Raw genomic sequence first — 12,160 nt, 5'->3', positions numbered from 1 at the left:
TTTTGAATTTGTAACAAAAAACCGCTACTACTACTACGAGAATAACGTACAATCCTTACTTCATTTATGAGTAAAAAGAAACGAAACGTATAAACTATACCCCTATACGATTATTTAGAAAACTGATATTACTTAATAATATATTATTATTATTGTATGTCAGTTTATACTACAAACGAATCTCGATATAAAACTAAATACATTTTGTTTTAAGAGTTTATAGCGATATCGTTTTGACTAAAAACTTTATATATCGGTTTTGCGCAAAAACTCTTTTCTTTTTTAAAAATACTAAATTACGGAAAAACGCTGTTATATATATGTACTAACTCTTAAACTAAATAGCTATACTTTTGTTAAGCGCGATATATATACACGCAGTTAATCGTTAAAATTCTGTTGTGACAAATAACGGCGTTAATTTTAAACATTTACAAAAAAAACAATAAAATTATAATAATAAACTCGTACTCCTAATTGTTGTCTTGAGTCTGGAATACCAGAGTTTAAACCTTTCGTATCTAACCATTTTGAGAGTTTTTATTAGTCGATATATATATATAGACATTTATACTCTTATATCCTAATGGGATTCCTAAGACGGAGAGACTAACGTTGTCCAATCGTCGTCTGCTAGCTGAAAACTCGATGTATACTACGGGCATTGGTTTTTTGAAAATGAGCGTTTAACGAAATGATAGTTAAACAACAACAATAAGATTAAGTTTTTTCGTTTAATCAATACAGACATATAATAATATACATTAGTTACAAAACCGTTTCATATACGCAAAAGTATTAACGAAGCAAACGTATACAAGCAAATACATACATACATACATATTAAATATAATGCGTTTAACAATCTTCAATAATATAAATTCGTTTTATCTAACCATCTATCGATGTGTAGAAACATCGAACTCGAAGGCATAAAGCATAGCATTTTTTCAATTTTGTCGCAAATCGTGACCGGTATTATTTCGGAGTCCTCGCATATATGGACGATAGTCCCGTGCTCTTTAGCGAGTCTAATGGTGCTGGTTCGTAGTCGATGTTTCGCTAGACGTTCTTGCGCACCGAGGTCTTCGTCCGGCGCGATAACCACTATCATAACGTCTGGAACTGGAAATTGTCCGTACATCACTTCGCAGTACCTTAGCGATAAGTTGACCAAATTTCTCTCTAGGATTTCGCAAATGTGAGAGTGCACGTACCGTTCCATTACGATCCATCGATTTTTGTCGAGTTCGGCGTTTATGACGCGCCGTAAATCCGCAACGAAGTCGTTGGATTCTTCTATTATTCGAGTCACTTCGGACCCGCTTTTAGGTTTGAGTCCTATCTGTCTATTGTACACGTAGCTCACTGGATAATCTCGTATCCATTTTTGTTTTTCGAACGAAATATATACGGCTTTGCGGGCTCCGTGACTAAAATACGTAGCGTTCAACCGCTCAGCAACCTCTTCGGCCATCGATTTTCGCGACGCATCTTTAGAGTCTCGAAAGTCTTCTACGATAATCAATTGAGGTTGACATTCTCTTTTCCTCAACACATTTAAGAAATTATCTAAATTCATAATTAATTAATTGATTAGTTGGTAGTTTATTAATTTTATACGTTTCGTCATTTGCATCATATACTTATTTATATCTATATATACAAAATTTACAGCCTATTAACCCTTTTTATCGCAAATTTACGCCTTTTCAAGAATCGTTCGTAGAGCTTAATGTCGTAGAATCGGAAGGCGTACTGGGTAGTGGACTATACTGCGACGAATGACTCTCGTTATGCGGCGCGATCAAAGAATCGGCATCGTCCTGCTCTATTATATCCAAGGCTTGTTTGACTTCAGCGAGCTTTTCGTTCATAAACACTTTATCGAAAATTCCCGTTCGCAACTGTTCAGAGTACGCGGTTCGTTTTTTTTCCAGTTTATTGACGAGTTTACTTATTGCTTTCGGGTAATAGAAGGTAGATTTTAAAACTTTCGGAATTTTCACTTCGATATTGTCAAGCACTCTTTGAGCGTATTCCTTGTCCAGTTTTTCCTCGTCTACTTGTTTTTGCAAAATGCCGAGTTTAGGCAACAGCTTTTCTTTTTTCGCAATTCTTTCACGATGGCTTTCGATTCTAAAATCTTTAGCCTCCGCCATTCGAGTTTTTCGTTGATCATACATTATTTCTTGATACTTTCTGTTCTCGCGTCTTTCCTCTCGTCTCCGGTCTTCCCTTTCCTGATATGAGTCGTATGAATCTTCAGTAGATTCTTCTTCACTCTCGTCCTCCGTTTCGCTCTCATTTTTATCGTTTTCTTTATTATTGTTTTCTTTATCATCGTTTTCTTTATCATCGCGGCTAGCAACTATTTCATTATGCACAAGCGGTTCTACATCTTCAACGCTAAAGTTTTGCGCATTTACTGGAAAGTCCCACCTTAATACTTTTGCGAAACTAGAGTCTTTAGCTTGATCTATCGTAGTTACGCGTACGCGTTTTCCAATAGTCTTTAACTCTTTTAACTCGCAATTGGCTTTTACCTGTTTTTCAGAAACAAAATGGGTAACGTTTTTATCTTTTTTTTTTTACCAATTTAGGCTTTTTACTCGGCAATTTTTTCGAAGCGGCCGCATTACGTTTTCTTAGCCTATACATCTTCGCGCTAGAAAACGAACGTATAAATTAAAATACGAAAAAAAAATTTGTATCTTATATACCCTATAACTTGATTAACCTTTATTTAAAACAGACTATTCGTCCCGTTATGCTAGTTATGCAGATAGGGCATTTTCGAAGCTTATGGTCGCATATTTCGCACACAGATATATGATTACACGGTTGATGTAATACTACCGCTACAGCGTCCAAGCACACCTTACAGTTTACTTGCGAATTCATCTCTGAGTTTTCTTCATTAATCGCTTTGATTTCAATATCCGTAAGAACAGCGTTATCGGGCGTACTACTTTCTATTTTAGATGTAGGCGCTTCGGTGACATAAGTGGTTTTTCGTATAGCGTTTAGTTTTTTGTTATTTCTACGTCTCGCAGCTTTCTTTTTTTTTATATTGCGCTCGCTTGATTTGTCTTCAGCGTTCGGTAACGCTAACGGTACCGGGTTATTAAAAAGTAAAACTTGAGCTCCTTCTTGCAGTTGCTTACATAAATAAGGATGCAGTTGAGGATGTTTGGGAGTTTCACCGTTGTCGTCGTTGAGACTCATACTACCTACTCGCGATTCCAATTGACGGTACATGTCCGAAAATAAACCTTCAAAATTTTCGGGTAAACCCTTTCCTTTGTTAGCATCAATCGCTTGTCTTAACGTCTCGGCTTTAGCCACAAAGGATACGGCGAATTGCAACTCGGGACTGTTTAAGAAGTCTGTCGCCGCCGATTGTTCTGCGGGCGCTGTCGTAGTTTTAGGGCGAGCTCCTAACGTTTCGCTTTTTGTTTCAGGTTTTTGCGCAATATATGTTTGAAATGCGGGTAGGCTCTGAGCGAAATTATTGATTAACGTAGAGGACGTAGAGTTTTGAAGCGAATGTTTTTGACGAGCTACGTCGGCCAAGCTCCCAGTTGCGCCTTCAGTCGCTGCTTTAGATTGATGCTCCGTACTAGTAGTAGTAGCGGTACGGCCACTAGATGTTGTTTGTGTAATAAGCGTATGGCTTTGAGGCGTATGTCTTAGGCGAAATGCGTCGGTCGAACTTCCAGTTGAGCCTTGAGCCGTACTAGTAGTAGTGGTGGTGGTGGCGGTGAAAGTAGTAGCGGCGACATCACTACCACCATAAGTCGTTCGCGTATTAAGCTTATAGTATAGATGCGGATATTTTTGCCGATCTGAGTCGGCCGATTCTGCGTTTTGTCTACTTCTGGAAAAACACGGAAGCAAGTCTTCAGGCTTTTGCATAGGAACGTTGTTCGTAGTTTTACCATTGAGGAACGCGCAAAACGGCGACATTTTCCCGTGAAGAGTCACAAAGTCTTCTAGATAAAAGTTAGGCCTATACCGAAACTTGCAGAAGTAACATAATATACCGAGCGTTTCTCCAGCATAAAAGAAACCATTTTTAGATAGACGAAGGCTACATATTTTGCTGTTCAAATCATCGGGAACATTTTGAAACGATATAAATCGTTCTTTTTCAATATTGTAGTTACTCATTTCCCGAGTCTATCGTTTCGCGTAAACCGTTATATATATATACACGCCATTAAAGATATCTCAATTAACGTTTATTCCGCGACAAGTTAAACTTAGAACTCGGTAATGCCGAAATCCCAATAACAAAATACCCTACTATATATAGGTTTTAAAATGGAAATCCCCAACCTTCGCTGACGACTTTCGTTTTTGTTTATCTATATAATATGCGCGCGCTCAAAAAACATTTTTAGAACGCTACGACCGTCACAAACGTATTTGATTTTTAGCAAAAGCTCTCCCAAACCACGTATTTTATTTTTTCCACAAAAGTTTATCTCTCTCACAAACGTACGCTCGCCACTCGAACGTATTTTATTTTTTTGCAAAAATTTCTTCCACAAACGTAGGGTGCGTTTTAGATGTTTTAGAGGAGAGTGCGTTTTATAGAGAGGGAATGTTTTAGGAGGCTACGTTTTAGGTTATGCGCGTCGTTACGCCATGTAGCGGACTAGTCTTTGACGCAAGAACGAATGGCCTCCGCGGAAGAAGGGCGTGATTTTAAAGACTCTATGAAGTACGAAAGTGCGCGGTTACGTTCGTTTATCGGGTATCCGCGGGACGGAGCGATTTTCGCGATAAGGTACGCGAAAGCGGGTCTTTACTACAAAAATGAGGGCGGTTACGAAGTCCATTGTTATTGTTGCGGCGTGACCATACCGAAGTTGAGCGAATTCGACAATCCCGCGATGATTCATAGAAATATGTCCCGCAACTGTCCGTTTTTTACCAGAAACCCCGAAGTCAACGTTAGCGTTACGAACGACGAAGAAAAATGCGGCAATTTTAAACTGACGAGCCTGTTAACGTCTTTGAACCAAGACTTAGGTTACCTCGAACGCGGTATGCCGCCCAGCGGCGCCGCTCAAAGAGTTACTACTACTACTCGAAACAATGAACAACCTATAGCGGGAGCCTCTAACGCTCAATCGGAGGCTGCGCGGGAATTACTGTTAAAAAAGAAAAAACTAATTAGAGAAAATAAGAGATTAAAAATGGCCGAGATGTGCGTCGTATGTTTGAGACAAGAAACGAGTATTGTCTTTTTACCTTGCGGACACTTGATTACTTGCGAAGATTGTGGTAAAGGTACGCATATGCGTAGGTGCGAGTTGTGCAAGACTGTTGTAAAGGGTGCTTGCAAAGTGTATAAATGTTAAAACATTACTTTTGTTATGCGTTCGTAAATAAGTTTATGCATGCGTATTGTTATATATGTAGTAACATGTCGTTTGACAATAAAACGTATTAAAATCGTTCGTTGACTCGAGTTAAGAAAACTCAAATGGTGTTTTAAAATATAAAGTTACGTTGATAATTCTGAAACGCGCTTGTTCGTATATAACAACGACGTATAGTTAAATTTATATATTTTATTTGAAATGTAAAAACTTAACATATCGTATAATTCTGTACAAACTATTGCAAGCGAATAAACAACAATATACACTAAAACATATATACATATATCACATATTACATTATATACAGTTTCAAAATAATAACTATTTTTGCATATTTTAATTTATAATTCATCATCTGTGCATTCAACAAATCGTTTCCCTCCAATACTGCCTAAAACTATACTCGCTACGATTTGTCTACAATCATAAGCCAAGTCTAAAGGGGATTTTCCGTTGTACATTTGAGCGTTTATGTTGCCCTTTTTGTTTTTTGCCAGTATATTTATCATTTTGATGTTTCCTTTAGCGGCCGCTATATGAAGAGCGGTTTTTCCTTCTTTCCTTTCAACGATATTTAAGTTTATGTCTTTATCTAAGAGAATTCCCAATACGTTCTCGTGGTTATTCATTACCGCTAGATGCAGGCAGGTTAAGCCGTCATAGTTCGCTATATCGAAATCTTGAGGAACCGGTTGGTACAGAGGCGTATAAGAGAGACCTTTTACTTCTTTGTATTTTACGGGCGTCACCAGGTGTTCAACTATCATCGTTAATCCGTCTCGACACGCTATATGAAGCGGCGTATTTCCGTTTTTGTCGACAGCCGTTACGTCCGAACCTCCGCAGACTAATTGACGAACAATGTTTTCCAAGCGCGTAATAACCGCTAAATGAAGAGGAGTTTGTAAATCTCTATTAAAGAGAGACAGTTCGATTTGATTCTTCGCTAAAGCGATAAATATAGCGCTCCATTCTATTGACTTCAAAATTATGGCTACATGCAAAAACGTATCTCCATCTTCGTCTTTAGTGAACGCATCGGTTTGCAATTTGCTGATGTCTAGTTTAGAATCGGTTGTTGAACTATTCGTATTAGCATTTATGTCGAGTTGTCTCGTAGCGTCGCTATTAGACTCTAGGATATTGTTGACTCGTAATGCTAGACCCAACAAATCCTCGTTTTCTTTTGGCGTTAAGTCGACAGATTTCAGTTTTAAACAAAGACGGTCTATCGAATTTTCGTCAACCAACGTATCTAGATTGCTGGATATGTAATCGTCTACAAGTTGCACATTAGGTCCTAAAAGATCTATAACCGATGCTGAATACTTTTGTTTTTTTTCGCATTGACGTTTTTCAGACTGGTTTGATAGCGTACGTTTTATTACGCTAGCCATTGTTTTATAGTATAAAGTTATTTCACGATTAATCGATTTATATATACTAATATACAATGAACAAACTAGTCCGCTATATAGCTCTCAGCCGGGCTTTCCAATAACAAAATTAAGGGTAATTCCTGCGGAATTCCAAGAGGTGATTGCGTTTGGGATTCCGATATATGATCACGCGTAATTATAGAATGACCTATATCTTCAATGTTTAAGGGCGGGGTTTGCCTAGCAAGTTTTATTATCCTCTTGGAATTCTCATTTATTATTTTGCTTATTTCTAATTGCCCATTGGCTATAGTCTCGAGTTCAGTTAATATAGATGGATGTAACTTTCGTTTTTCTCCTAATTTTCCATGATTGTTAGTGCAGCATTTATCGATGTTCGTTTGGTGTTGAGATGATATATGTTTGTTTAACAAATCCGTATAACATCTTTCAATTCTTCGTAACGTAGTGTTCAAATTTTTTACGCTACCGTTTAGAACACTTACATTATAGATACTCTGGTATATTTGAGAAGCGTGATGTTTTAAAGAGTTTACATATTTTTTCCCTGCGTTGGTTAGCTTTTCTAAATTACCAACGCAATGAAACTGATGTAGCAATTTCATTTGAGTATCGTTATTACTCAATTGTTTTTTTTCAGCGTTGTGAACAAGTTGTCTGTGAGGAGAATACCGCGTTCTTTCTTTAAAATGCGAAAACGATGAATATAAGTTTAGTGTTTTTTTGTTATAGTTTTTCATTTTATCTTCGCATGTGTCCGATATGAAACATCCGGATAAAGGAAAACATCCTTCTTCAGTTATAATACTGGGGTTTACCTTTTTTGTAAGTTTATCTTGCATTTCATTCACAAACTTTATTAGTTCAGTTAACCGCTCCATAGCAGTTGTTATTGATTTATTAGCGGAGTCAGTGTTAGCATGTAGATTGGAAATATCTCCGTACTCCAGATTTATAACTTCGTCGTTTATTAATTCCGATTGATTTACGGTTTCAGCGCTAGTATTTATAACAAATAACCTATTATTAAAATTATCGATGATAGTTTCGAAATATGAAACCGAATAATAACTTTGTTGTAACAAGTCCGTTACGTAGTTATACAGTTGAACGCACCCCTCTCGTTGCAGTCGTTGTCTTTTTTGAATATTTTTATTTTTCCGTTTTGTGTAACACGCTACACAGGCGTGTGCGTACGCAACATTGTAATCGTATTCCGATGTGGTATCACGAGGTAAGTTTGGTGTGTCAGGCGTTTGGTCGTACATTGAATTATATTTATACTCTTCAGATATAGTTGAATCGTAAAGAAATAGTCGTTGTTCTACTATGGATCTGGGAAAGTCACCAACCGTTTTAAACCCTCTTGCTACCATATCTATGTTTTTACCATTTATCAAAATCACTTGTTTATCGGTATGCATGTCGGTTATTTTACATATAGCTTCCCGTATACTTAATAAAGTGTCCGTCTCTAGTAAGTATATAGAGTGTAGTAATGATGTTTCTTGATGAAAAACGGACATTTTTATTCTGCTTAATATTTCATCAATTCGTTTAAAGTAATCCTCAAACGTTATAACTTCAGGCTCCGATTGCAACATGTCTATTATCAAAGGCTTCAATACGTTTGCAAAAGATCTATTACAAACAATCAATTCGGGAAAATGTTTAGAACGCACAATTGGTCCGCCTTTCTCGTATTGAATACCGGACATTTCACCCGGTTTTTTTTCGGTGATTATTTTTGACATAGTTGTTTTATCCAATCGTCCCAAAAACGGTCGAAACGGTAATTGACCAGTTATTACATGATATATGGTTACTCCCAAACTGTACAAGTCGCAAGCTTCCGTATAACCTGTGAAACTTTGAAACTCTTTTAACACTCCAGCTTTATAAACTCTAGGATGTAAATATTCGTCAGTACCTTGTATAGAGTAGTACTTTTCATCTTTAGATAATTGTTTAATCGCACCAAAGTCTGCCAACACAAAAGAGTTTCGTCCATATTCGTCAATTCTTTTTAGTATATTTCCAGGTTTTATGTCTCTATGCACATATCCATACAATCTAAGATAATTCATTGCTGAAGTAATGTTTCTTAAAAATAATACTAACTCTTTTTCGCCGAGTCCGTATTTATACTCGGGAGTTTCTAACATCTTATGGACAGACGTTGAACAGTACTCTAGAATTAACACTTGTTGTTTGTTCAGCATTTCTTTTTCACTCGAAATAAATTTGATTATATTATAATGATTTATAGTTTTCAAAAACTCAATTTCTTTTTTCATATGCTTATGAAACTCGCTCGAATCTTTAAAAATTTTCATAGCAACTGGTTCTCCAGTTTCCCGGTTATGCCCGAGATAAACTGACGCTGTAGCCCCATTGCCGAGATTATCCGCAGTGTTGCATGTATAGTTATCAGTAGTAATATAAAACCCTTGTTCCATTTTTTAGTCGTTGTTTGTACTCGTAATAAAATATCATATAAACGAATTTTAAAACTTAATTGTAGATGGTTTTTATAACATATATGGTAATATATAACCTTACACATTTACAATATATGAAAAAGGGTAATTTAGTAAACTTAATTACCCTTTTTATAAATAACACGCTTTAATGGTATTTAAGAGATTTTTATCACATCTGTTTATATATTTATTATACGTACGTTAGAAAATACGATATATTTTAAAAATGAGCGACTTCGACTTCTTAATAATTTGTTCAAAAGAGGATTCGGATTACGCTAAGAATACTGTACAATCTCTTGTAAATTCCCGCATCAAAGATATACTTGAAAAGGATTCGAGTAAACCGATGCTAGACGTTAAACTCGCTATTTTAGACAAAGAAATAACCAAATCAATGATTAAAACTGTAAACGAAGGAATATATAAAGCTATAGTGGTCATTTACGTTATTTCGGAATCGTTCTGTAAAGACGTATGGCCTTTATTACGAGAAGGATACATAGCCAGACACGCTAAAGACGAAACTAGAAGATATTCGGAATACATAATGATGGTTATTGCCAGTATGTCAACAAAAGAAATTCCAGACCTTATGCTAAAGCACAAGCTGTGGATTTTAAACAGCGACAATAGCGACTTGTTAAACCACAACATACGGAAGATTATACTTCAACAATTAACCAAGTATAAAAACTCTTAGCTTTTAGTTACAAGATTATCTGTGCGCTACACACCTTTTATGTTTGGAGATAACTGCTTTCAGTTGTCTCCCTTGTTTATGTTAAAATAAAAACGACAAAAAATACATGGTTTTATGTTTTTATTTTCTTTCTTTTAACATTTACAAAATGTAAACTATCCTTTTTAGAGGTGTCTTCAACGTTTTTATCCAGACTATCGTCATAAGGCTCTAACGCATTATTATCGTCGTCATTATTCGTTGTAGATAGTTTTCGTTTTTTTTCACTTACGCTAGTATAAGTAGTTTTTGGTTTAGATATTTCGTCTTCGCTAGAAGTTACGTTATCAGAACCACTAACCGTTTCTTCTTCCCAAGAATCGGAGTCGTTTTCGTTTTCGGAATCTATTTCGCATTCAGATGAATATAAAGAGACACTATCTGAAACTATAAACGATTCGTCAGATTGATCGCTGTCATCGTATTCTTCTTCGTCGGAACTACCGCCATCAATAACTTTCACATTAAAAATAAAACCATCTTCATCACCATTTTTTTCATCAGGTTTCGTTATTTTACCTTTTTTACCCTTTTTAGTATTTGCAACACTATTAGTAGTACTAGTTTCGTCACGAGACAAGTGCGAATCCGAATCGCTGCTTGAATAAGTTATAATACGACTTCTTTTTGGTTTTACTGATATTATAGAAAAACCGGGTTTACCGTCAATTATAGGTGAAGTAACGACTTTAACATCCGTATCGTATACCAATAAATCGTCTAGTTTAGCAACTGGCGAGATCGCTTTTAATTTTTCTTCTTCAATTATGTCTTTATTATCGGTGTCTCCGTACTTTTTATCATAATCCTTTTCGCCTTCTTCCTTTATATCTCCGTCGTCAGCGTTTGATTTTGGCGTTATATCATCCTCAACAATCACTGGAGTCCCGTTTTCTTCATCAGAAACATTATCCGACTCGTAGTCCGATTGATCAAAATAAAACCCTAAATACCATTTTTTAGAACGCATTTTATAAATAAAAGTATGTTTAGCACAAATTAGGTTGATATATATATAAAATACGCTTTCAGTCGTTTAATTAACCTTTTTATTATTCGTACGAAACACAAAAATCATTCACATCGCTCAATAATGGGAATTCAAAACTTGACAAAAAATTTATATCCTTAACCGATTTCGCATTAACGCAAACGCCCGGAGACGGTATATCTGTTAAAGCGTTTTTTGATACATCCGAACGTTTTGGTATTTTTATTACAGTTGTTGCGTGTAATACCTTATTTCGAAATGTTTTTGTAGGGCGCGTTGTAGTTATTATAATTTTCGATTTAAAAGTCATGATGTCGCGATCAGGAGTCGAACCTGAACCTTTGCAGCCACAATGTAACGTACTACACGTTATACTGTCACGACTAAACTGGCTAAACAATTGTGGGATTATGTATAAAATACTACAGTTATCGGAAGTTAATTAACTTCGTCAAATTTTTAGTAAATGGAAAAAACTCTGTAAGAAAATTTATTAGCAGAACGAGGTTTTGATCCTCGGACCTCTGAGTTATGAGCCCAGCACGCTTCCACTGCGCCATTCTGCTATAATAATTATTAACCCGTATAGTTTTTTAAATATCGCTAAAAATTTCTCTGATGAGCTCAGAAGACGACGACGACGCGTATTAAATTTTTTGATTAAATTTAAATTAGAAAATATTTTTTTTTAGTATTTTTTGACGAGTAGTTGGTGTTTGCTATTTATCCCTATTCCGCTGGACTTGGTAAAAACTGGAGCGTTTAATTTCTCGTCCTTATAGAAATTTACCCGAGACTAGTATTGTTTCTATTAATAAGTTAAAAAAACTAGCGATTCTATGGTATAGGGGGAGGGGTCTACACAAATCCCCCCCCCTTGTTTTGGTAGTATATAAGGGACAGTTGTATTGAAGGTTAATCATCGGAATACAGCGTTCCAAGCAGTATAACATCAACAGGATACCCCTAGTGAAAATACTGGATAATAGTGTGTGTGTGTGAAAAGAAGTGTCTTGTGAATATTTGGACTTAGGATATTACTAGCAGCAAAAAACTGTAAGTATATTTTGCTAATGTTTTTTTCTAAGTCCTTTCTGGACTCTGATATTTTTGGAATATGTTATGCGAAATTTTCAAAGTCTTTTTTG

The 12,160-nt window shown here is 36.0% G+C and overlaps 1 protein-coding gene and 1 non-coding gene across 2 annotated transcripts; both read right to left on the bottom strand.

Annotated features, from left to right (window-relative positions):
* Positions 1–1,712: 1,712 nt before the first annotated feature.
* Positions 1,713–9,255, bottom strand: LOC127878600 (uncharacterized). The gene is made up of 2 exons (XM_052425123.1): positions 8,479–9,255; positions 1,713–2,546 (listed from the first exon to the last, which is right to left on the bottom strand). Exons 1-2 carry the CDS (start codon positions 9,253–9,255, stop codon positions 1,713–1,715), a joined length of 1,611 nt encoding a protein of 536 aa, XP_052281083.1.
* Positions 9,256–11,506: 2,251 nt separating this feature from the next.
* On the bottom strand, positions 11,507–11,578 carry Trnam-cau (transfer RNA methionine (anticodon CAU)). Its single transcript has one exon. It is a non-coding gene; the product is annotated as a tRNA-Met (tRNA).
* Between the last annotated feature and the right edge of the window lie 582 nt (positions 11,579–12,160).

This window comes from Dreissena polymorpha, chromosome 4, assembly GCF_020536995.1.
Source record: "Dreissena polymorpha isolate Duluth1 chromosome 4, UMN_Dpol_1.0, whole genome shotgun sequence".
NCBI lineage: Eukaryota > Metazoa > Mollusca > Bivalvia > Myida > Dreissenidae > Dreissena > Dreissena polymorpha.
The sequence above is the reverse complement of the archived record's forward strand: the minus strand, read 5'-3'. Positions and strand labels throughout refer to the sequence as shown.